At 37.7% G+C, this 27,599-nt stretch overlaps 1 protein-coding gene and 1 long non-coding RNA gene across 2 annotated transcripts; one reads left to right on the top strand and one right to left on the bottom strand.

The window, feature by feature from the left end:
* Nucleotides 1-1,614: 1,614 nt before the first annotated feature.
* LOC136674326 (uncharacterized) lies at nt 1,615-3,240 on the bottom strand. Its single transcript, XR_010796038.1, has 3 exons — nt 3,147-3,240; nt 2,053-2,191; nt 1,615-1,955 (listed from the first exon to the last, which is right to left on the bottom strand). It is a non-coding gene; the product is annotated as an uncharacterized lncRNA (long non-coding RNA).
* Nucleotides 3,241-13,545: 10,305 nt separating this feature from the next.
* uchl1 (ubiquitin carboxyl-terminal esterase L1 (ubiquitin thiolesterase)) lies at nt 13,546-18,636 on the top strand. Its single transcript, XM_066659275.1, has 10 exons — nt 13,546-13,660; nt 13,816-13,887; nt 14,025-14,036; nt 15,015-15,143; nt 15,563-15,698; nt 16,044-16,129; nt 16,785-16,832; nt 16,914-16,983; nt 17,381-17,439; nt 17,912-18,636. The coding sequence occupies exons 2-10, from the start codon at nt 13,855-13,857 to the stop codon at nt 17,993-17,995; spliced, it is 657 nt and encodes a 218-aa protein (XP_066515372.1). The 5' UTR covers nt 13,546-13,660; nt 13,816-13,854; the 3' UTR covers nt 17,996-18,636.
* The last annotated feature ends 8,963 nt before the right edge of the window (nt 18,637-27,599 follow it).

Genomic DNA, 27,599 nt, shown 5'->3' on the forward strand with positions numbered 1-27,599 from the left:
AAGATGTATTTTTTAGAAAATATATGTCCCTTTTGTGAGCATACCCGAGAGTGTTTACAGTGGTTCTTACACTTTTATTTTATTTTTAAATAGATGAACTGTGTATTAACAGTTACTTATAATTATTGCTTTCTTGGAGCTGGTTATTGTGTTTTACCAACATCTAACTTTACATTTGAAGAGAAATAAAATAATTTTTATATTTCTAAAGTAATACTGGGTCATGCAGTAATTGTGTACTGCCATGAGGAGAGATTTGGAAAAAAATTAAACCAACACATCACAAAAACTTACAAACCAAAACAAAAAAAAACACCCCTATGGTAGGAAATGGAAAGTCATATTTAAGGCCTTCCTCTTCCCATGCACCTCTACTCAACAAATATTAAAAAGATCAATGAGAATCCTAGTAATATGATTTTTGTTATAAAATACGTGGAAAATAGAGAGGGGACTTAAGTCCAATATAGGGTGGGGATTTCTTTTTCCCCACCTGGCAGAGCTGATGGGGCAGATTCAAAATTTGGGCCAAAATAAGGATTACAAAAAAATAGAGGGATTATATAAGCTAGAGAGTGAAGTAGTCAGTTGAGTAGTTGAGAAATATATCTCGTGTACCAGAATTATTAACACAAATATTCATAACGGGCAGCATAGTGGCGCAGCAGTTAGTGTTGCAGTCACACAGCTCCAGGGACCTGGAGGTTGTGGGTTCGATTCCTGCTCTGGGTGACTGTCTCTGAGGAGTTGGTGTGTCCTCCCCGTGTCCACGTGGGTTTCCTCCGGGTGTTCTGGTTTCCTCCCACAGTCCAAAAACACACGTTATTAGGTGGATAGGCGACCTTCCATAATCAACAGTGTACGAAACAAATACTTATGTAAAAAGGCAAAATCAAAAATATAGAAATTTTTTAATTAATTAAAAACGACATTTTAATATATACATTAAATTTTACCTTTTTTTAAATCTGTTTAACCCAATAAATTTAATAAATAAAAATATGACAGTGGAAGGAAAATTATTGCTTGTGTTTTCAGTACAAATCTTCTGTTAGAATGAAACTTGAAAATAGTGTACTGGCAGTCATATACCACAGGTCCACGCACAGGCCAATGTGTTGTTTGAGTTTGGCAAAGGTAAACTTTCTATGCAGAAATTGTGTGCATTGGTTCAGTGGAGGCATGAAAGGTTTAGTACAGAAGGTTGATCACTCGAGTCACACTCTGCAACTCCATGTTTAAAATGCATCTCTGGAGAAATGTCATGGTGTTTTCAGGTGCGCAGGGTATTCAATTTCGAAGTCGTGATACATAAAGGTGTTTGTGAAGAAGGCCTCATCTACTGCACTATGACAGCAAACCTCAACTCAGCTTTCACCACACTCTGGCTTCCTCTGGAAACACCAGTTTCCCAGTCCTGATCTTTCAGCTGAATTATCAGATATAATGTTGTAGGTTCACCCTACAGAAAAACAGAAATAGACTTGGCATGACACACTAAGACATAATACTGACTTTCCATTGACTGTGACTATTTCAGTTGGTGTGGCAACAGTTTACTTTATCATACTTAATGAGGGGGTCAGAGTTGTAAGTCAAGAAAAATAAGTTTATTCTTGAAGTCAATGCCTATACATCATGAAGAAAAATGCTTTAATAATGATCCCATACCTATTAACTTTTAATTTACGTTGCTGCCCCCCTCTGGAGTTTGGTGTTTTCTTACTGTGTCTGTATGGGTTTCCTCTGTGTGCTCCTGGTTTCCTCCCATGATCCAAACACACATTGGCAGGTGGATTGGCTACTCAAAAGTGTCCATTGTGTGAGTGCGTGAGTGAAATTGTGGGTGTGTGGTGCCCTGTAAAGGACTAGTGCCCTGTCTAGGGTGTGTTCCCACCTTGCGCAGAGTGACTCCAGGTAGTATGTAAATATTTTGTACCCACCACAACCTTGAACTGGACAAGCAGACAATGAATGAATACATGAAAGTACAGAAGCCACATTGATGCAATAATTGTTAATTATTATTTAGGTCAAATGTTTAAATCAAACCTGTAAGCTTTGAAGTCGTCGCTCATCTCAACGTCAGTGTGACGATGTGTATTTTAGGGAGTACAGCTGTAAATCCATTGCTGAACTGGTGAATTTTGTTCACTGTTAGAATATGGATTCCATCAACCTCATCAGACAACTGTAAAAACAAAGCAGAACACAATAGATGAAAGCTTTATTATAATAATCCAATAAATTATATCAATAAAGACAATAGTGTAGCATGAATAAAATTAAATAAGGAAACGTAGTATTATATTCTAGGGCGGCACGGTGGCGCAGCAGGTAGTGTCGCAGTCACACAGCTCCAGGGGCCTGCAGGTTGTGGGTTTGATTCCTGCTCTGGGTGACTGTCTGTGAGGAGTTGGTGTGTTCTCCCTGTGTCCGCGTGGGTTTCCTCCGGGTGCTCCGGTTTCCTCCCACAGTCCAAAAACACACGTTGGTAGGTGGGTTGGCGACTCAAAATTGTCAGAGTGAATGTGTGTGTGTGTCTGTGTTGCCCTGTGAAGGACTGGTGCCCCCCTTCAGGGTGTATTCCCGCCTTGTGCCCATTGATTCCAGGTAGGCTCTAGACCCGCACCGTCAGTCTAACAAAATATTGTATCATATGTAAATGTTTTGGTGCACCTGATAAAATTATATGTATTGATTTTCTAAGTAAAAGTAATAACAGAGTACAATACATCGATATTTTACACACAACTTCAGATAAAAGTACCGTTCATCTGATGATTTTCATATATTTAGAAAAGCACAAATGTGGCCTGCGCAAATGTTATTGTATGATTTTACTTTCCAGCCCAGCACTTTTGATATTTGGTTAACATTCGCATTGTTAGCAAGGTGGCTTGCATGTAACTGCAACCCAGACCTGCTGAAATAAATGTCCAAAACATTACTGTTTATAATGTAATATTACTTTGAATTTTTTTTTTTATACAGAATGGGTTAACCATTATCCTCCTCTACTCCTTCACTTGTCTTCACTGAGATGCTAACCTAACATAGCTGTTGCTTTGCTAGAGCTCTTTAAATACTTATACTTTACCAGAATGAGTGAAACTAAAGTTTTATTAAGATTAAATATCACTTACCTCTGAATATACGAGCCTCCTCCGCTGTTTTTGTAATGCCTGCTTCCACAAACCGTTGAAAAATCATCCACTGAAACGCTGTATTCAAACTCAGAGTAACCGTTATCTGAAGGGGAGGGGCTCCCTCTCTCTCAAACACACACATATTCTCTCTCTCTCTCTCTCTCTCTCTCTCTCTCTCTCTCTCTCTCTCTCTCTCTCTCTCTCTCTCTCTCTATTTAAAACGCATTCCGGACGTCCACTGACAATATTAATTTATCCAAAAATAACACACACATTTTGGACGCCCACTGACGTTAACTGGTCCTGAAGTAACTGACTTGTTTAAAACGCATTTTGGACGTCTACTGATATTATCAGTTCGTCCCAATATAACTGACTTGTTTTAAACGCCTTTTGGACGTCCACTGACGTTATCAATTGGTCCCGGAATAACTGACTTGTTTTCAATGCATTTTGGACGTCCATTGACGTTATCAATTGGTCCCGAAATCACTAACCTGTTTTCAACGCATTACGGACGTCAATTGATGTTATCAACTGGTCCCGAAATAACTGACTTGTTTTCAATGCATTTCGGACGTCCATTGACGTTATCAATTGGTCCTGAAATAACTGACCTGTTTTCAATGCATTTTGGACGTCCATTGACGTTATCAATTGGTCCCGAAATCACTAACCTGTTTTCAACGCATTACGGACGTCAATTGATGTTATCAACTGGTCCCGAAATAACTGACTTGTTTTCAATGCATTTCGGACGTCCATTGACGTTATCAATTGGTCCTGAAATAACTGACCTGTTTTCAAAGCATTTCGGACGTCCATTGACGTTATCAATTGGTCCTGAAATAACTGACTTGTTTTCAAAGCATTTCAGACGTCCATTGACGTTGTCAATTTGTCCCGAAATAACTGACCTGTTTTCAACGCATTTCAGACGTCTATTGACGTTGTCAATTAGTCCCAAAATAACGGACTTGTTTCAACGCATTTCGGACGTCCATTGACGTTATCAATTGGTCCCGAAATGACGGACTTGTTTTCAACGCATTTCGGACGTCCATTGACGTTGTCAATTGGTCCTGAAATAACTGACTTGTTTTCAATTAATTTTGGACGTCCACTGACGTTTAAAATATGTCCTTGATGGACCGACTACTTTTAGACCTTTTTTCAATGTCCAGGGACGTTCCTTGTTTACTGGGATATTTCTAAAAATGTAGGGATTTATAAAACTTCGTCTCTGAAAACAACATCATATGGTGTGACACCATAGCCTTATTTTGAGACTGGAAATTTCATAGAAAAGTTTTCCCAGTAAACATTTAACCGCTGATTCAACGTTGAAATAACGTAATGACTGCCATCTAATCAACGTTCTCTTAAGGTTGAAAATGAAAGTTGAAAAGACGTCCAAACACAGCCATTGAAAAGACGACTATTAGACGTATTTTGGACGTCCATTGACGTTATTAATTAGTCCCGAAATAAATTACTTGTATAAAACGCATTTTGGACGCCCACTGACGTTATCGATTGGTCACCACTTAATTAACTTATTAAGATGGATTTTGGATGTCCACTGACGTTTAAAATATGTCCTTGATGGACAGACTACTTTTAGACCTATTTTGAACATCCAGGGACGTTCCTTGTTTACTGGGATGTGACTGAAGACCCCAAAGAACCCCATCACAAGTGCACATGGCAAGTTTTTCCTCTCAGTCATTTAACTATGTTTTCACACCATTATGTGTGTTAATTTTTTTTTGTTAATAAAAGGTTTTTATTTTGTCAATAAGGTCCATGCCATACTTCTGACATATTTCATAAAATACCACCATTTAATATTCTAAAATGTACATAAACAAATGCATACATTTTCAAATGACCTAGCCTTTTCCCCACAGATATCAAATATAAATCAGAAGAATATATATTAAACAAACCTGAAAACCTGATTTTGGTGGCCTTAAAAAGTACACTTACCCTATAATATATAGTATATGACCACATTCTAAAGTTGTCATATTGAGAAACATTGATACAAAAATTTTACTTCTCACCCTCTGAAATAGACTGTAAGAAATTATACAAATTTCAAATTTTAACGACCTTGCTACTAGCTCAGACATTACATAATGTGGGTTAAAGGCTAACTATAACACTTGCTATTCATCATAATGACACGTTGGCTAACTGCAGCAAACATTAGAAAAGTAAGACTAATGCAATAAAAAGCATTGATGACCTTTTTCTCCTCTGCTCTTTGGGGCTTGAAAACTCCAGAAGCCGATAGCTGCTAATCACAACATATTAGTTGACAGCGTCACACAGTCAACAACACCAACTCACGTTTTTCAGAACAAATTCAACAAAACCCACACCAAATTTCAGCCGTCAACACTCACGTTACAATCGTTTTCAATAATAAACCAATGGAAAAAAACAAACCGAGCTCACCTTGCTCCGTTCTGACTTGTTTACATGTGGAACGCACCTCTCTTCAAATCTCTGCGTTTTAAATGACTTGTGAACATGTACGATATCTTCAAGCTTAACATTTAATGTCCCTTACAGTTGCAGGAGATGTTCAGCACCCCTGAAAATCGCGTAATACATCAATAAAATTCAGCTTTTGCTTGCTCATCACGTGTATGCGTGCGTTCCTGCGTAACACAACGTTCCGGGGATCCTAGAACCCTGGCAATGGGACGTTTCTGCATAAAACTCTTCGATAATTGCATGCTTAGGGCGTTCCTTCTGAGAGTCTGCGGTCATTGTGGACCAATTAGCAGCTGGGAGTCCTGTGGCAATGGGGGAGGGGTCATAAATATACTATATATATATATGAATAAATATTATATTTATTAACAACTTATTCCAAATAGATGTGGGATAGATTACATATTGCTTAATCCACCTTGCTTTAAATGTATTGTAAAGAGTAGTAAAATGAAGTCCTTCAGATTCACATGTATTCATAAGAACGTTTTTTTTAATATAATGGATTTGTTTTTCTAAACAAAATTAAAAAGCATAGTATCCACTAGCGGACTCTGTGGGGGTGTGCAGGGCCCCACTTTGTGCCTCCACGGTTGAAATAATGTCGATAAGGTGCCCTCTAGAGTGGCAAAAAGAGAGTGTTTCTTGCGATAAATTATGATGAGGTGCCATCTAGAGCAAGAAAATTAGATAACATGTCTTAAGAAGTGCCCTTATATGGTTGCCTTTCAACAGACAAAGGTGCATTATTAAGTGTCATCTGTTATGCCTTTCATTCAGAGTGCTCTTTCCAGTAGAGAAAATGGTATGCAAAGGGTATGTCTACAATTGACAAAATCTTTCCTAATGGAATCCTCGTCAGTGGAGAATATATATATATATATTTGTTAGTGCATTATATGTGCACCCACAATGAGATAAACTCGACATCCCCTTTGTAATTAAAAAGTGCCCCTTCAGATGCCTTTCCAAGTGAGAAAACAGGCTTTCCCAGAGTTGGTGCCATGAAAATTTGCAATTCAATATCGAATCAAGGGCAGCACAGTGGCGCAGCATGCAGTGTCGCAGTCACACAGCTCCAGGGGCCTGGAGGTTGTGTCCTGTCTCTGAGGACTTGGTGTGTTCTCTCTGTCTCCGCGTGGGTTTCCTCCGGGTGCTCTGGTTTCCTCCCACAGTCCAAAAACACACGTTGGTAGATGGATTGGTGACTCAAAAGTGTCCATAGGTGTGAGTGAATGTTTGAGTGTGTGTTGCCCTGTGAAGGACTGGCGCCCCCTCCAGGGTGTGTTCCCGCCTTGCGCCCAATGATTCCAGGTAGGCCCCACCTGGCCCCACTGTGACCCTGAATTGGATGGATGGATGGACATCTAATCAAATTTCCTAATGATGTAATGTTAAATTTACATAAATCTAGGATGCAAACAAGGTGCTTTTTATTTTTTCGCCCCTGCCTTTAAACAGTCTGAGTCCGCAGTGTCAATAGTTTTAGATTGTTGACATACAGTGCAGTAGCAGCATAGGTTAATCTAGAGATATTTTCTGCTTTTGTTAATAGAGTTCTTCCTTTTCGTCCTGATTGACCTCTCTGCAACCAATGATTCAGTCTTTTTCTTTTTTAAACAATCCAGAGTCACTGGAAAATTCCTGAATAATTCATATAGCGATAGGTATTTGGTCAGAATTGTTTAAAAATAGGGTAGGGTCATCTGCTAATTGACTTATCATAAGTTCTTTGCTGGGGTGGCATGGTGGTGCAGCAGGTAGTGTTGCAGTCACACAGCTCCAGGGACCTGGAGGTTGTGGGTTTGAGTCCTGCTCACATTTTGAATGGAATTACTGAAATAAATTTACTTTATCATGATATTCTAATTTTATGACCAGCACGTGTATGTTCATGTGATAAGACTCAAAGGTAGTACCTGAGGGTTTTGGTTTGATAGTGTGGTGGTACTTGGCCTAAAATGTTTGAGAACCACTGATTTAGACAATCAGCTATTGAACTGTTGAAACTGTAGAGCTCACAAACTAAAAATCCATATTTAAATTTGATTTAAAATTGTGAAACACATTGACCTTAAATTTGCTCTGTTTTCTTCCAAAGTTTGTTTTTGTATTTGGAAGCATTATAAAATATAAATTTTTTTATTATTTTTGATAGTAATGCCGTTTGATTCAATTTTGGAGGCTGTAGTGTGATGAGCTGAATCAATGTGACTGGGGCTGCATCCAAAAACATTAATGAATGGTCTGTAAATATCAAGTAGCATAGCTACTTAAATATATGAGTGTACTTAACTAAGGGTTAATTTACATAGAATTATGAATACATTAATGATGTACTCACTGAAGAAAAAAATGCACAATAGACTTTTTTCTATAACTTGCTCAAGCTGCAGCAGTACTCAGTTTACTAATGCTCTCAACCATGCCACCATGGTTCAATGACTGAGGTTTTCTGTGTTACTTTTTTTTTTCTTTCCCCATAACAGACAATGATGTAGATGGAGAAGCTGACGATTTTGGTCTCACAGGGTCTATGATTTCCTGTCTTTTCTAAGAATCATTCAAAAAGCAAGCCTAATATCACCGATTTGTCAAAGAATAGAAGGAATCAGTGCCTTCAGAGGCTCATTTGCAGTCTTCAGTTGTACCAAGGCATGTGTTTGTAAATTTATTTGCATTTAAGTTATGAAGCATAATTATTGGTGCATATGGGTGGAGAAATGTAGTAAAACGTCTATTGTGGTAATTTGGGAACAACAGAGTAGTGCTACTTAAAACAAAAAAGGAAAAAAAAAAAAAAAAAAACTAAAGTGAGTGAAGTTATTTAAAAGTTCTTGAAGTTGGCCCAGACTCAGAAAACAGCTGTTAACCGAAGGTGTTTCGGCTTTTGTTATTGGTCCATTTTTGCATTCAATTAATGTCAGAGTTCATGAATATTCAAATATTATGAGTCCTATAGGTTATATGTATGTATATGAAAATTATATAACACATTATTTATAAATAAGAATTAATAATAACCACTGACATTATTTAATGAACAAAACTTATGTAACCATTACATTCTCACTTACTGAAATAAGTACTAAGGAATATTAAGTTCTGTCATTAAACTTAAAGAACACAGTTATTGTGAAGTGTAAAGAAATGAAGCATTAAACTTTAAAAGAAACAAGCTTTATTTTATTCATGTTACAGCTTCAGCAGATGAAACAAGAATGTATATATTTATAACCAAGCAACCATGCTAAAACATTCTCCTTCTATCAACAATATTTTACTTTCACCATCTAGAGGAGACAAACTGCAAATTAGTAGCGGGTATGTTTTTAGATGCGTAAAAAATAAATACTAAGTTATAAAATTATGCAAAAATTAGTCCATATCTGAACATATTTTGAACAGGTTAAAAAAAACCTTTAGGTAGCATTGATATCCAACAACAGGACAAAAAGGAAATTAAACCAAATGTTTAGCTATTTCTGAGTTTACCACCAATACAAGGCTTTAGTGTGGTGCAACCAACCAACAAGCAAACAAACCAGACAAATTGTACTGATTTTTAAAGAGTTTCATTAAATCCAGTTCCAAAGTGTTGCAGCTACCAACCCGGCAAGGCAACAGTTCTCTAAAAATAGATTTAATTCTTGAAGGACTTCACATTGAAAAAACCCAAAACCTAACAGCAACACTTTCACATACTATCTATGGCTTGAAGACTTTCTTAAGGACTGAACGCTGTAGGTGCATCCATCTCTTAGTCCAACAAAGATGTTTTACACTGCCTTAACTGTTTATGTTGGTTCCTTTGTATTTTTCAAGCTCAGTGGCTACAGCTGTCCAAAATGCTTCATGAAGGCTGTGGTAAATACAAAGACTGTCCATTACCACTGCTGCAATGCCCATTATCACAAGTGTCTGTGGTGCTGCATCAGCATTCATCCTCCATCAGTTCAACAATTTGTTTCTCCTCGTGTAAGACACCTCTGGATTGGTATCCTAAGTGTAAAAAAAAATAAATACACACACCCACACATTATATTAATTAATTATATTCTTATTAAAAAATGATACAGTAAACATATTAAAAATATTTCAGTGCAAGATAGTTTTCTGGTTCAACTTACAATGAACACTAATTATACAACTTTGCTATAAAAACTTTACCGTGGATGTAGTTTAGACCACAGTCCTAAAAAATTATCACTCAACACCCTCGTATTTACAGAAACAGCTAAACTTTTTAAGATATTATGATATCCATCCATCCATTATCTGTAACCGCTTATCCAATTTAGGGTCGCGGGGGGTCCAGAGCCTACCTGGAATCATTGGGCGCAAGGCGGGAATACACCCTGGAGGGGACGCCAGTCCTTCACAGGGCAACACAGACACACACACATTCACACCTATGGACACTTTCGAGTCGCCAATCCACCTGCAACGTGTGTTTTTGGACTGTGGGAGGAAACCGGAGCACCCGGAGGAAACCCACGCGGACACGGGGAGAACACACCAACTCCTCACAGACAGTCACCCGGAGCGGGAATCGAACCCACAACCTCCAGGCCCCTGGAGCTGTGTGACTGCGACACTACCTGCTGCGCCATATTATGATATATTTCAAGATATATAATTTTGTTTAAAAAGTTATATTTTATAGATATATGATTTTGTTTAAAATGTTCTACAAAAAACAAACAGATTTCTTAAAATCGTGTTATTTGTGTTTGGTAGATGATTTCTTGGTTGTAACAATGCTTCTGGGCAATAAACCTTATACAGTTGGAAAGCCTGTTAAATGATGCCACATTTACCTTTTAAATAGGCCCAACCCACATTCTCAGCTCTACTGCTCATCCCACAAATGCATGTTCCTTACAAATGTGGCACTGTTTAAAAGGGAAATTAACAGGCTTTCCAACGGTATGAGATATACTGCCAAGAAGCATTGAATTAGAAGCAAAAAATTAATCTGCCAAACACAAATTTCCATACTTTTTGTGCTAAGTTTATTTTTATAAGATACTCGGTTACTTTTTACTCTTTGCAGTTATTTGACATTATTTCATTTGCATTTTGCCAGTCTTTGCTTTCATTTTTGTTTTTATGGATTTTGCTGATAAGGTCTTTTGCTTCTGGAATCTCTCCAGAGTCTGCTTCATGTTTTGCTTGAGTTTTTGCACAAGTTTCAAGGGTGGGTTGTTCTTAGAAGACGACATTAACCTTGAATCTCCTTTGGTCATCGATTTTGGACTTACAGGTGCTCTGAAACCTCCTTTGGAAACTAAATTTTAGTATTAAATTGTTGTTACAAACATTATGATAAATAGCTGAATGGTCTGACGATATTGCAGATGCTCATATTTCTTCCCTATGTGTTTTTTCTCCATTCAGTTGACTAGAATTATTATACTGTCTAGATAAAGTCTTATACAATTTCTTGTGTTGTCAAATATACATTTTTTTCAACACAGTATATATAGCAGGAAATTTGAAAAAAAAAAGTGCAGGAACATATTTTTGCGGTTTGGAATAAAGAATAAAAAACATAAATTAATTGTTATACTGACACAATTCCCAACTCCAGTAACAAGACATTTATTTAATCAAAAGTTAAAAAACTGCATATTTAAATCAAATGCAATGTTATTTGATTATACACATTATAGATATATATATAATTATATGGCATATCCACAAACAGGTAATGCCTCTATGACACAGCTTCAATGTCTCTGTGTCCTGGGATTGATCTTCAGCTTGGGTCACCCAGTGATTCCAAGCATGTTATAAATCTACCCTGACCTTAGCCAGGATAAAGCAGTTACAGAAGATGAACGAATGGATAAATGAATGAATGGCATATCTGATTTGGATATCTTTAAAGCATGTTTGATACATATTTTCCAACATCTATTAATCTTGTACAGTATGAAAAACATTTCATTACTGTTAGCTCTTACTACTGATAAATCAGATCTGTTAAGACTGATTTTGTTTTCTGCCTCCTAATAATTTAGCAGTAAATGGGCAAAGCTAAACCGCTGAAAAGGCAGATAGAAGAATGTAAAATTTTGGACATTAGTCATATTGCATGCACATATTTTTAGCAAGAATATTATAATAAATTTAATATGTGTAGATGTGTGTTCTCTGTGAAAGTCTGTTCATTATTTCCACTTAAAGGTTTAAACCTGTTGTCCAAAACATATATTCAGACGGTTTTAAATTAAAATCATCTTGGGGGCTTCCTGAGTGGCACAGAACTTTAAGGGTTGGCACTACAATAATAATAATAATCTTTTTTTCTTTTTTTTTTTTTTTGTCACAATGTCACAAGATAAAAATTTTTAGATCTATGTTTTGTCATCATCTGCTGGAAAATGTTTAGCACGATTAATGTATTTTGGCATAATTTATATTTTTATGAAGCCGAATTAAAATATTATGTGAAAAAGTTTCTTTCTTTTGACAACGATTATAAATCAATGTAGCCAACAAAGGACAGCTGTTTTTATTACAATATAAAACGTTATTTTAAAACAATTTTTACAGTGTAAAGTTAAATCAATTTTACAAAACACAGGTTTAATTAATATAAATTCTCTTATTTGGTATTAAACACATACTAGAATTCTGCTTAAATATTATTCGTAGTCCTAAATATTGCGTGATGGCTCGATTAGATAATAACACACAGATCCAAATCTCAGGATCAAAAACATATATGTTTAGAATTTTTTTTAAAATGAACTCGAATTTATATAGATTGTTTTAATTTTGTCAGATGTTGCTGGTTTAATGCCTAAAAGGAAGCCTATGCGAGCCTTCAGCCTTGACCCTCAGTTCTTGTGATAGGGTGACACCAATTGGTTGGAGTTGGCAATGAAAATATATATTAAAAACTTTCCAAAAAATCACTTAAAACCAAAAACTTAAATCTCATATTCATAACAGTATTCAGACCCTTTATTTAATATTTTGCAGAAGTCCTATTGGCATCAGTTACAACAGCAGGTCTTCTCAAATAAACCTCCACACATTAGGCACATCTGAGTTGGGGCTATTTATCCTATTCTTCATGGTAGCTTCCCTATCAAGCTCTGTAAGATAGAATGACATTTGGATATATTTGCTTGCATTCATCAATCCCTCAGTTGTGACCAGTCTCCTTGTGCCTCCTGCGGAGAAGCCCACCCCCCACGTTTCTTCTTAGGGATAGTGTTAACTAGGTGATATGCACTGGCTGATGATGATATGCAGATTGCCAGTGTTATTTACATGACATATACCAAACATTTAACTCTGCTGTCTTATGGATTTTACTCAACAGTGGCACTCGTATTTGCCAAAGGCCTGCATTGCAGAAGTGCCTTACTCATATCTACAAAGGATCCATTTGAGTGATTATCTCAAGGATAATTAAAGCAAACAAGATGTGTCAGACCACAATCCGTAGTGTGAAATCAAATGTTATATTCTTATATGAATAAAAATTCTGTTCTAATGTGTAAGTTATGTCCATTATATCAATTTAAATGTGAATTCAAACTTTTTAAAAATCCACGTAATGTATTACAGTACAAGATTACATCTTTTGACCAAGTGTCCAAACAGATATGTACTAATCCTAGCAGTGCCATAGGGAGTAGGGAGCCATGAACTTTAAACTTCAGCTTTTATTTATAGCTTAATAGTTGAATCTTGCATAAACTCTCACAAACAGGAGGATTTCCCCGTTGAAGTGTGAAAAAATGTGCAATATGAAATATTTAGATTAGAAATGTGAGAAATGTTAGAGAAAAAACACTTTTTAAAGTCCCTTTAAAGCAACAGCTTGAACCTTGCATGATTCAGTAACGTTACTGGTAGCTTCTAGAATCATCTGACTGTGGACCGTTCTATTTCTCCGGCGCGTGACTGTGGATGATTATAGTTTTTCAAACTCACTGAAGCGATTATTCTTCCGTTACATATTCTAATCGTTTCTTCGTTAAGAGGTGAGCGCTGAAAGTGAAGTGGAATAGGGTTAAAATCGAGATTTGTCAGTTCAAACACACCCACCTCCCCCCTACACATGGACTAATGGAATAGGACCGGTCGCATATGAACCGTGTGCTCTAACGTATCTTAATATATTCTCTGTTTCATTCAGTAAACGTCGAGGAGTAGACCATAGCACTTAACTGCAGCCATGGCGTGGAAACCTATGGAAATTAACCCCGAGGTATAAAGTCGGTTTCACTGGTTTCTAATGTCGTAGCTTGTTCACTATTGACTGTTTTTTTACTTTCTCTTCACTTAACGTTATATCGTAGATACTCATTGATTGAGAGCTTTGTGTGGGGATTTTTGTCGTTACAGATGCTGAACAAGGTGGGTTCGATGAGTCGTGGTCCAGGAAATGGCGAAGCTGTCTCCTTGTTTTGTCGGGTTTTTTCCCCTCATGGTGTCTGAGGTTGTTAAAGAGATGTGATGTAGATTCATTAGCAATGCTGCACAATAAAAGGGCGTAGGCTCGCCCCCTTAACTAGCTACCTGCTGAAGACGAACAGTTAACATAAATCAGTTTAGCTGAGTTAAATTATTAACGTGGCTAACGCTGTCTATTTACACTAAGCATTATTACTGTGATTTTAGTCGAGTTTAAGCATTAGTCGACGTAAAGCATTAAAACTGTCAATTTAAACTAGTTAATGCCTTTTAATTGTCAGTCTATTCTACTTAAAGCATTACATCTGCCAGTTTAGCCGTGACATTGCATGAACGTCTGTGTTTAACGTTTACTTTTCCTTTGCTGTGTTTTCAGACATCTCAATGCAACGCTAAATGTCTCTGCTTGTTTCTGTAATCCGGTCTGACTAGTTCTTGAGTAGACTTTGATATGGAAGGTGGTTCCTTATATTTGGGCATAACATGAAGATTGTCATTAGCTTGATTGAAGGGACCATACATGGGTATCTGAAGATGACAGTGCAAGTTAGGGATGCACCAGTATGGGCACTGTAGGCCTGTGATGGCTGGCTTTTCAAGTACATGTCTGCAAACCGCAATAATATTTCATAAAATGTAGAAATTGTGAATGGATCTCATGCATTTTAAACTGAAATGGAACTTATTTTTATTATGTTTTTTTTGTTTTTTTCTTTTAAGGTTTTCAAATGTACATATTTTAGTACCCTTCATTGCATAAAGTGTTTTTCCAAACAGATTAAATGTCACTTATTGGTCAAATCTGATTTGTCCAACTGATATTCGTAAGCAGGTGTATGCTAGTATCAATAAGAGCCTGGTATCATTGGACATCCTCTTTACAATGATCTTGGTTGAATGTGGCACTGTCTGCTTGAGTAGGTACTAGCCAAACTGGGTGTGGAAGGCACGTGGCATGTTGTGGACGTTTTGGGTCTGGAAGATGAGGCTTTGTCTGGTGTGCCAACACCCTGCTGCGCATTGATGCTGCTGTTCCCTTTAACACAACAGGTATACACACAATTTTGAGGTGTGTGTGTCACACATGTATATTACACACAATAGGGCCCACTAGTTTTTGGCCCCTTTTATTCTAAGCCTCTTGACATATTTCAGATTCCGTTCCATTGTCAGTAGATGTTTCTATGTTACATTTATATCTAGAACTAAATCCAGATATAGGTAATCTTCCAGCCAAGTCTACCGTAAGTCAGGATCATTAATCATATAAATAAACACATCCCAGCACACTTTCAGTACAGCAGATATGGCCAGTAGTGTGAAGCAATTAATCTAGTGTTGATGTAAATTATAGTTTCTTGTCTCTGTATATAATTATATTTTTCAGTTTTATGCATTAATTAAATTTGCTGTTTCCAAATGTTATGAATTTATTTATTTATTTGTCCCTTCTCACCCTTTTCTGACAGCATGAGGATTTTCGCTCCAAGCAGTCAGTGGACAGTTGCAAAGATGTCTACTTTTTGAAACAGACTGTAGTTAACTCATGTGGAACTGTGGGATTGGTGCATGCTGTGGCCAACAATCAGGATAAAGTGACTTTTGGTCAGTAAGCTCAAAAGCCTGCAAAAATGAATTGGAATGAAAGTTGAAATTATGGTATTTATTAACATAGTTTTTGGGAAAATAAACTATATAAAATATAGTGGTGTTTAGTAGAATACCTGGTTAATTCTGTTCAAACATTTTTATAGTCTTAAATATGTACAATTAATGTTTATATTATAGATATTATGTAGAGCATCCTGAACTCTTAACTAATAAATTTGATGTTGTTTTTACTTCCATTAAAATATCTTGTTAAAATAAAGACCTCATCCATTAAATACCTCATTTATTTTGCCCCAAATTAGTTAACGTCTCAGTTAAAAATATTCTTCTCATCCCCAGAAAGTGGATCTGCTCTGAAGAAATTTCTAGAAGAAACAGCTGGCATGTCACCTGCTGATCGTGCTAAACAACTGGAGAAAAATCAGGTACTGGACACCACTTTAGCTTTATTCATTGTCATATATCTCAAATAGAAATGAGCACCTGTAAATTAAAACCAGGACTTCATGTTGGACAGATTTAACATGTCCCTCTTTTTACTTGTATGTATCTAGTAAAGGGAGAAACAGCCCCATAGTGAGAAAAATGCCAAACTCAGCTTAGGATAAAACATTTATTGTTGGACTTGATTTATTTTGGTCATGAGAGGCAACAGATCCTAACTGCAAAGTCCATAACAATTGTTCAACAATACAAAAGTATCAGTACTCCTAAAATTCCTGTCAGTAACAGAACTTAAGCAATACATTTGACGAACGTAACCAGATGGCAGCCTAACATACCTAAAATGAAACCTTATTAGTAAATTAATTACATCTTGCTATCTATCTTGCCATGTATGTGGCCCTATGGGTGGATAGTGTTAAATATAAAACTAACATTTGTGTTTTGCAATACAAAGGTATATCAACAGATGGCGCCTAAGTCATACCAAACTGCTCAACAAAGATACAGTAGAGCTCATAAATTGAGAAATTCATTGCTTAGACTGGCTTTGCATTTTGAATTGTTCAGATTTTATGTTTTTAAAGTGAGGGTTTATTTATTTATTTATTTTTTTTTATAAATTCCCACTTGCAGGCAATCCAGGAAACTCATGATGAAATTGCTGCTGAGGGACAGTGTCAGGTATGCTGCAGATGAAAATGCACATAGAAAAGATGTATAGAACAACTCCTTAATGTTAATTTCTTTTTAAATTTGTTACAGCCAGGGGAAGACAAAGTGAATTTCCACTTTATCACGTTTGTCAATGTGAACGGTCAACTTTATGAACTCGGTGGGATTTATTTATTCATTTATTTTTTTATTTTGTGGCTTTGATGAATGACTTTTGTACTTTTTAAAAATTATAATGAAACTATTCAATTAAAGCTTCTGTTCACTGGATTCTCTTTTCAAAATGAGCTTTTAACAGTATGGATGGGGGGGACCCTGTTGGCTTTAACTGGTACTGTAAGGAGCACTTGATTGTCCATCATGCTTAATCACTGAAACCTCTTTACCAGTAATGTTCTGTCTCAGTGTCTAGATTCTTAGGTATCCACTTGTTGGATTAAGCAAGAAGTGTATTTCTTGCTGGGAAATATTGATTTGTCTGTAGCTTGCAACTAGAAAGGAATTTAGTGTAGTATTTCTGGCTGCTTTACCATATTAATTTGTGTGTTTTCTTGCAGATGGCAGAATTGATGGACCTGTGAATCATGGTGTAACAAACCCAGACAGCTTTGTCATGGTATTTTATTTTAACACTGAATCTGCTAATGAAATGATATATTCTGGCCCTCTTTCTTTTCAAACTACACTGATTTAAAATTATTCACTTTTATTTGAAAGTTTGTATACACCTTATATACAGCCATTTGTTGTAAATGAAGTTCTTTTGATTCTTTTCCAAGCTACTTTTTTCTTTTTTTGACACTGAGGACTACAGAGCTAAAATCATGTAATCACACTATGGGGGTGTGGATTTTCAGGCTAGATTTATTTGGATCAAGTTTCTCTTTCATTTACACATTTTTAAAATGTGTGATATTTCAATATGATCACCATACAACAGTAAGTTGTTCCTGACAGTGAACATTTGAACCATGTACATTCTAAATTTTTAATACAAATGTTTTGTAGAAGTGCTCATGCCTTACTTGTAGTGACTTCAAAAATGCATATCTGATTTGAATTTTCAAACTTGTTTTGTTCTTGTTCAGGATGCTGCAAAAGTGTGCCGTGGCTTTACTGAGCGGGAGAAAGGAGAAGTGCGATTCTCTGCTGTGGCTCTGTGTAAGGCTTAAAGATAACCAAGCCCACAGGACCAATTGATGAGCAACTGACCAAAATGACAAACTTCATTCTCCCCCCCCTTTCAGGCCAGAGAACATGAGCCCTGCACAATCTACTCAAAACTGCCTGCTGGTGAATCTCACTCTGCTGTTATATTTCTCTTAATATCTCTACTTTTCAATCTGCCGCAACTGCCAAGCTTTCTTTCTGTCTCTTGGTATGTTGTTTGTAGTTTTGCACTAGTGCTTTTAACAAGCACAGGTTTGTTTTGTTTTGTTTTTTTTGTGATTAACTTTGTTCTAAAGAAGTGATGTCAAACTGTTAGTTAAATATGATTGGTTTGGATTTCATGTGTATAGTTCCACTGGAAAAATTGAGGTGTGTGAGAGAGAGATCTGGGTGTGCCAAGCTGTGCTGAGTTCAGTTTATATAGCTTTGATGTGAATAATAGATGGTGTGGGAATTGCTGTTCTGTTTTATTCCAGAACTCTGTCTCTTCTATCCCAAGCACTTAGAGAAAGTGTGTGTGCACACATTTGCGTGTTGCTCACACAAGCAAAAGCAGACATTTTGTTGCTCACAATGCATCTGTCTCCATTACTGTATTAAGACTGCATTAAAAGAATAATTCACTGGATAGTGACTCTTTATTCATGTCTACTTTGCGTTTATGGATAAAGAATTTCTGGGATTTTTTTTTGAGCTACATGGTCATCAGTGGATACCTGAAATGGTTTAGTGTCCAAAGGTTTGCTTATGTTTTGCACCAATGAAGCTAAGACATCAGCAGCTGGCATCAATGCAAACAACATTCCTAAGTCATCTAATAGGAAGTGAAGAAGCCATGTCACGAAATTAAACCTTATTTTTAAGCTTTTAGCCGCACTAAATTAATACCTTGGGTTTAGTTGTAACTTAAAGCTGGTTTTACTTTCTGGAAACCCACAAATTCAAATTTTAAAATGTTTCTTTGTAGTTAAGATGTATCATGTCCTATTAGAAACACAACTGCAAAAACCATTTTAAGTCCAGATATTCCCATAACTCTTATATCCCTTTTTTTTTTTTTTTTATATGGGTAAAAAAAAAAATACATAGTTATGCAGTTTTCCAATTTGAGCTGAGAAAATGTTGCTTCTTTCGTATAGTCTGCAACCATAATCTAATGTGGCTTACAAGAGAAACTGATAGAACCTTGGAAAATGGGCAAAGCTTTGGAGGAAACCTTTAGTTATTTTGGTAATTTACAAAAATCTTTTTTCATCAATTTTAAAGGCAATTTGATGAATTAATGTTTTCTTTTATATAGACTAGAATACAGCAGTGTAGGCCTGTCATGATAATTACGTTATGATTCATTGTATAATATTTGGACATAACCTCAACTTTTGCTGACCTCAAAATTGTCCATTTTGTTCACTGCTGAGTTTCTTTACGTGACATTTAACATCACCAGTATTTTACACACTTGTTCTGTCCTTTTTTCTGGTCTCTTTTCTGGAGCCAATGTGTGGATTTGTTAAAAATATTGGTTCAATTTTGTTTAATTTATTTTGTGTATTTAAACATGATTGAATAAGCTTAATAACTATGTTTCATTTGCTCTTAAAGGGGTGTAGTTCCACTGTAATATTATTACATTGTTTTATATCAGTAGTAAAATGGTCTTTAAAAAGACATCAGACCAAAATCATTTATCACAATTATCTGTGTCAATATATGGATTACAAAAAATGGCAGGATTCAGATTCAGGATCTGCTCTGTTGTTTACTAGCTGAAAGGTCTAGTCAGTGGTTGTGGATAAGCAGAGCACAGAGTAGTTGGGGAAACATACTGTAAATCTGTTATAGGTATGAGGAGGACAAGGCAGGTGAGTCAGTTGGTGTTATCTGTTATTGTGGGTGCCAGTGACATTGCATAGAGTTCACATGGAACTGGTGGCACTGAGCATGCATTAACAGTGTCAGTCAGACTTGGTACGTCCTTAGTCACCAGGGAGAACGGTCTGGATTTACGGTTGTTGAAAAATGGTAGGACTCTTAAAGCTGGCTTGGAGGGGGTGGGTCTGGGAAGCCAGACTTTACTGTTGAGCCTTCTGGAGGTGTTGACTTAATTCAGCGAAAGACTGACAAGGAGAGGTGCCTACCTGATGACCCCTGTGAAGAGCTAGAAATTCAGTGGCTGTGTTGGGTACACAAGGGCTGGGCCCAGTGAGTAAACTTAGGTGGTAGGTGTAGCTGGTTGCTGACTGGATCATAAACAGCCACAGCAACCCCATTGGCTTGGGTTAGGATTTAAATGGCCAAAGAATACTGTTGTGAATGTTGTGGCTGCAGGAAGGAAGAAAGTGGGGTGTGCCCTATGTGAAGCTCTCATAGATTGACATAGGATATTTTACATCTTACCCTGTGTATGATTATTATTATCGAGATTACCAACAATGCAATTATATCTGCCCATATTTATGTATTTCACAGTAAATTGTAAAATAACTTAAACAAATCTGCACAACCATAATGAAGAAAAGAAAGAGGCTCAGAGACGTTTTGAGGTTGTATTTATTTAAAATATGTTGACTGTCTGTTAGCCACATTAGCTTTGTAGGCCCAGCACTAAAGACCTAAAGGACAAGACTAAACTTGATCACCAGATCAACTACAACAGCAATTCCAATGAAGCTGGGACATTGTGTAAAACATACATAAAAACAATAAGATTTGCAAATCCTTTTCAACCTATATTCAAGTGAATACACTACAAAGGCAAGATATTTAATTTTCAAACAGATAAACTTTATTGTTTTTTTGCAAATATTTACTCATTTTTAATTTGAAGCCTGCAACGCGTTTAAAAAAAAGTTGAAAAAACAAACAAACAAAAATAGAACACTTAGGAGTTTTCTGAAGCAGACTGCATGTGTTTAACGTTTGGTCAGATCTGTCAACACGTCCCATATGTTCTTTGTTGTCCTTTACTACAGCTGGTCGACGGACTACTTTGATTCCCCACTCCTTAAGTCAGACCATAACAATTGGTGATGTATAGAAGTTGTCAAACCAAATTGTGTGACTTTGATTTTTAAATGGCTACACAAGGTCTTCGATCACTTTTGTAGCCAAACCTTTTATGCGCCCACCAAGACTGCCTTTGTATACATCAAATTCTAAGGTTTATCCCGAATTTGAAGTTGCAATGACACATAATTTGAAACCACAGCAAGTAGGTTTGCCCTTCATATACTGCTTGAATCCTGATCTACCATTTTATTTTACCGTTCTCTCATCTATGCTCAGATTTTCATCAGCCTGGAAAAGCTGCTGACATTTGGTTTTGAGGTGGTCCATCAAGTAACACAACTTCCTAAGATGATCACAATTATTTTCTGTGGCAGGATCTACATGGAGGCCTGCCATCAATTCCTTGAAACGGTCACGGGACGTGAATAACTTGGCCCATGGACCCTGAAGAGGTTTGGTTGTTAAACCCATGTAAATGAGGATCCCAAGAAACTGGTAGAATTCATCCGGGGTCACTTCTTCCCATTCCCCATAATGGTTCGCATAAGACAGCCTATTCATTACAAGCTCCCACCCCTTAGAGTTTGTAAACTGGCAAATCTCCGCAACAATTGTCTATGTGGAAAAACAACTTGATGAAGTCTATTTCACGAAAGGTACTCATGGCTGACCGTATAACTCAATGCACACTTTCCAGATCTATGCCTACTGGACAAGAGGAATTAAATGGTATGGGCTCTGGTGCTTCTGGGTCTACAACAGCATAGGAAGGAAAGGATACAGAGTCAGGGAAGCGTGTCCGCTTCCAACATGACATGGGACAAGAAAGACAAACCAAACCCATAAAAGAAAACAAACGTTAAAATAAAGTAAAAATGCAATCTGTTACCCCATTTCAAATAATACACATGCAATAAATTGAATCATGCTAGATATGACTGCAGAGGAACATTGAATATTTCTACACATGATTTTAACATTTGTTAGCAGCCCTGTTTTTGTGGGTGGGTGCAAATGCTGAAATTTATTGTCAGCATATATGTACACACACTCACATTCATTCATTATCTGTAAACGCTTATCCAGTTCAGGGTCACGGTGGGTCCAGAACCTACCTCGAAACATTGGGCGCGAGGCGGGAATACACCCTGGAGGGGGCGCCAGTCCTTCACAGGGCAACACACACACTCACACATTCACTCAATCCTACGGACACATTTGAGTCGCCAATCCACCTACCAATATGTGTTTTTTTTGGACCGTGGGAGGAAACCGGAGCACCCGGAGGAAACCCACGCGGACGCAGGGAGAACACACCAAATTCCTCAGAGACAGTCACCACTTTGTTTTTGTCAGTACACCTATAGATTCAATATAAAAGACCTGTATAAGTGTCATGGTTATAACAGTAATGTAGCCAGAATAAAGAGGGGGTGCCTTTTCAGGCAGGTGGACTGCCTTAAAAGGCACCCCATCATAACTCTCTTTCTGTACACACAAATATGGTTTGTTTTTGTTAGTATACCTATAGGATCAATATAAAATACCTGTATAAGTTTCATGGCAAAAACAGAAATGTAGCCAGAATTAAAATCGGGTACATTTCTTTCTGATTCAACTATTAATATTGCAGTTATGTTCAGGCAGTGGCAGCATGTGTACATTTTCATGGATATAACATTTTAGCAAGTACAGTAATGAAGTGGTAATTTTATTTACAATTCGCTGCTTTTGTCCTATATTCCTATTTATTTCCAGTGTTTAAATATTCCATAAAAAATGCGACGGGATATGTAGGAGTTTCATTGTGGTCAGAAAATGAAGTACACGTTTGTTTTAGAATAAGTCGAAGCTGACTTCAGAAAAAGCAGCGGTGCATGTAGATTATATCATTTTATTATTTACAAGCGAACTTTTCTTTTTTACATCTCAACATCTAGAGTGTTTCTACTGGGGAAAAGGCGATTTATTTTTATTTTGACGGAAATTTACATGATATTTTGCCCGTTTTGTCATAAAACGCAGATTAACCTCCCTTAGGACTAAATATGCCGGGGATGCATCTCGCGGCGGGGGTGCTGAATTCGGCACAACACCGGCTTTAAAGGGTTAAATCGAAGCTTAGCACAGACCTAGTCTCCTCATTCATGGTGATTAAAAAAAAAACTCTGCAGGATCACATGACCCATTCAGACACACCCAAACATCTATCATCCACCACTCTGGTGGCCACTGGGGGTTCCCGAATTTGGTGGAAGTAATTTCATTCATTCATTATCTGTAACCGCTTATCCAATTCAGGGTCGCGGTAGGTCCAGAGCCTACCTGGAATCATTGGGCGCAAGGCGGGAATACACCCTGGAGGGGGCGCCAGTCCTTCACAGGGCAACACAGACACACACACACATTCACTCACACCTACGGACACTTTTGAGTCGCCAATCCACCTGCAACGTGTGTTTTTGGACTGTGGGAGGAAACCGAAACCCACGCGGACACGGGGAGAACACACCAACTCCTCACAGACAGTCACCCGGAGCGGGAATCGAACCCACAACCTCCAGGCCCCTGGAGCTGTGTGACTGCGACACTACTTGCTGCGCGACCGTGGAAGTTATTTGTTATTATTAAAAAATTACAATAACAAAATAAATAACAAAATATCCAGAATCAATATCTTAACTTAAAGCTTATCTCAGACCTCTAATCTACGAAGGAGTTTTAGGGCTACAGCGTTGAAAAAAAAACAAGATTGTGAGAATATTCTCTGAATAATTCTGAGAAAAAATCTCGAAATAATGCCGAGAAAAAATCTCGGAATAATTGAGTAAAAAAGCTCTGTGTAATTTCGAGAATATAATCAGAATATATAGAGAAACACAGTTTGGGTTATTATTTATTATAACATCTAGACAGACAGACTCACACTCTGTGCACCATGAGTAAGTTGTGAAAGAAGCAGTCAGTGAAGTGAACATAATTATTTATCAAACGCATCCACATGACATGACGTCCCCGTCAGTGCAGCCCCTGACTGCGATGCATAAGTTTATTGTATGAGTCCTAGACGTATTGTATTGTATTATTTAGTTTATTGTATGAGTCCTAGACGTAACGCAATGGAGCCTCGTGGCCACAACGCGTTCCACTCGCTCTGGATCCATAATTTTCATGATCATTAATTGTATCATGTGAAACTACATGCCATGGGTTTGTGCACCGATTCAGGGTTTAAATACTAATCACACTGTGGTCCCGATGTGGAAGAGAACTGAGTGTTTATTCCTGAAATCTATACCATAGTATGACTTAAAGGCTAAGCACCAGCGATATGAAAGTGTCAAACAAATAAATACAGTGGAATTTGAGTTCCTAACTTGTTTATTGATAGTCAGAAAACATGTTATTTCTTACTAATTCAAGGAATAAGGTTTAAAAGACTGTTGGTCCCCCCCACGGTGTTCAGAAACTCTAATAGGCGTCTTGCCTGTGACGTAGATGGTGGACAACAACTCTAGAAGTTGCACTTAATTGAATGCAAAATGATGAAAAGGTGTGTTGTTTTTGGCTGCAATCATTCAATGTACAGTGGGACATCTGTGCACAAATGGCCCAAAGATCCCAAAATATCCAGAAAATGGACTAAATTTGTCAACTTTAAACGGGCACTTTGGAAAGGACCATCCGCTCACTCTGTTATCTGTAGCTCATTTCACTGGCGCTTTTCCAACAATATGGACATGTAAGGACACCAACGAAAGGTGTTCAAGAGCCTCTGTAACATGGAGGTAAACAGGGTAAGGACACTCACTTCGCCTGTTTTAGTTGGTGTTAGTTAACGTTAGCTTGACTCGCTAAACTCGGTGTCTCAGATTATACTCGGCTACGTAGCTGCATTACGGAGGTTTATAGTGTCGGATGAATTCGAGTTCGACTTCGATCACATTTACAAGAATAACGGTACCTCTAAATTTGAGTTTAGCTTATTGCTAGGCTATTGTCATGAATAATGTTGGTTATTTAGCTAGATACTGTCATAACAGTCAGTCATAACGGTGTTTTACCGCGGCGTTGTTCAGCTGTTGTCCACCAGTGACGTCACGATTGCGTTCAATAATTTCCATAGAGCTCGGGTTTTACCGTCAATTTAATAAAATTGTCAGTTTTTAAGCAAATTAAGCGTGCATTAGCAAGCATTTTAATTCATACTTGTATATGTCAGTAACTAAAATAATGTGAAATATTCATGGAGGTCCATTAAGTGGTGCTTAGCCTTTAAGCATCACACTGCATTCCACAGTTACACTCTGTGTCTGCTCTATTATACGCAGCGAATTATTCCGAGATTTTTTCTCAGAATTCTGACTTTAATCTCGGAATCTTCAAATCAAAATCAAATGAAATTTTATTTATATAGCGCTTTTCACAACAAAAAGTCGTCACAAAGTAGCTTTAAAGAGATCCGGGTCCAAGCCTCCTATGAGCAAGCCAGGGGCAACAGTGGCAAGGAAAAACTCCCTCAGCACACGAGGAAGAAACCTTGGAAGGAACCAAGGCTCATACGAGGAACCCATCCACCTCGGGGAGACACAACAGAGAACAGAACAGAAGTAAAAGTGAAATGATGACAGATGAAGGGGTTATAGTAATGTGAATTAGTGATGTGTCGGTCGCGAACGAACCGGTTCAAAGAGCCGGCTCTTGTAAGTGAACGATGAGAGCCGGTTCCCGTCTAAGACCGAGCCATTTTTTTTCTAAGGATTGTCATTCAACCAATCAGAGAACAACAAGCAAAGATACCAATCAGAGAAGAGTTATACCACTAAGCAGGGAGGGGAGGGGTGGATAGCCGGATCAACCCCTCCAAGCTGAGACACTTGGTTTTCCTGAATGCCCATCTGCCTTTCAAAAAATAGTTGAAGAAAATGTTAAATCAGTTAAATGTTTGTTGACAGTTGTGGTTGTTTTAATCACCACCGTTGAATGCTGCTGTTTTGCACTTTGCAGAGTATTTGTTTATTTTTTTACACAGAAATGGATGATTATTTAATTTAATAAGCTATTTTGTAATACCCACCTTTTGGGTTCCGTTGGCTAAGGTGTTTAAATAAAAATCCAGTTATTTATACTTTGCAACACTATGTATTATTTTTAATATTGAACAATAATGCTTTGTCCATATAGTCATGTAAAATGTAGGTAATATTGTTCTGTACCAGTGGAAATAAATGGTAAAACAAAGAGCCATTTAGGAGCCGAAAGAACCGGCTCTTTATGAAGAGCCGAGCCAAAAGAGCCGGCTCCCCAAAAAGAACCGAAATTCCAATCACTAATGTGAATGTAGTATACTAGTGATGTATGAGTCTGAGGAAGGAGGAGGGGATCAGTGATTCGGTGTGAGTTAAAAGTAGGTGCAGAGTTAATTTGAGATAAAACAGCATGGCCAAGCATGATAGTGTAGATGAGACAAGGATCTTGTGCAGGATACACAGGGGCTGGATCAGGGCAACATCTGGAGAGCAGCAGGACATCTCAAAGCATTAGAGAGACAGGAGAAAGAAAACCAGTCAAAGGGTCCATCCACTCTGGTGGCCACTTGGGGTTCCTGAATTTGGTGAAAATAATTTGATATTATTAAAAATTTTGGAATGAACAAAATATCCAGAGTCAATATCTTAAGGTGCCAATGCATTTGGCATGTGCCAGTGTCAACCGAACGTAAGGTGCCGATGCCTTTCCATGTTATTACCGCTACTGGTTAACTGTTGAATGCCCTGTGAAGGACTGGCGCCCCCTCCAGGGTGTATTCCCGCCTTGCGCCCAATGATTCCAGGTAGGCTCTGGACCCACTGTGACCCTGAACTGGATCAGCGCTTACAGATAATGAATGAATGAATGAAAAACTAGAGTAAATGTAATAAACACTATTGGCCATCAGGCGGCTCCCCTGTGCCTTTTACCACAAAGTATGTGTTTTTAACCGTTGCAACACAGAGCGGCGTGCAGTCACATTTAGCTCGGAAATAAACAAACAATGAATGTTAATGAGAAACAAAACACATACACATACAGGAAAAACAGTGAAACAGACAAAGAGACAGAAAGAAAGAAATAGTGAAAGAGAAAGGGCAAACGTCGTCAGAGAAGAATGTGGGAGAGAGGGCGAGATAGAAAGACAGTAACAGAGGCAAAGAATGCGATACTGATTAAAAAGTTATTTCGAAAAATAGATGGGATACTGGAGAAACCCTGGTAGACAGATATTTACAGGAAAAGATAAATTAATCGAGAAACATAAATGTAGATACATAAAGAGCTCAAGGAAGAGAAAGAACTTGTGATGTACTGCTTGAACTCCTCCATTGTCTTCACACATTCCTTTCTCTCTGTGCGCGGGTACTCGCCAGGCAGCAGCGCGCGCGTCCCGCATTAGCTCCCTGTATATGTGTGTGTGTGTGTGTGTGTGTGTGTGTGTCCGTATTTTTAGCGCCGCTCGGTTGTCAGTGCAGAGCTCGCGCGCTCGCGCTGCTCCTGTCCCGCAGCAGCAGTCGCGCTGAGAGAGCGAGAGAGAGAGAGAGAGAGAGAGAGAGAGGGAGG

This window comes from Hoplias malabaricus, chromosome 2 (assembly GCF_029633855.1).
Source record: "Hoplias malabaricus isolate fHopMal1 chromosome 2, fHopMal1.hap1, whole genome shotgun sequence".
In the NCBI taxonomy this organism is placed as follows: Eukaryota; Metazoa; Chordata; class Actinopteri; order Characiformes; family Erythrinidae; genus Hoplias; species Hoplias malabaricus.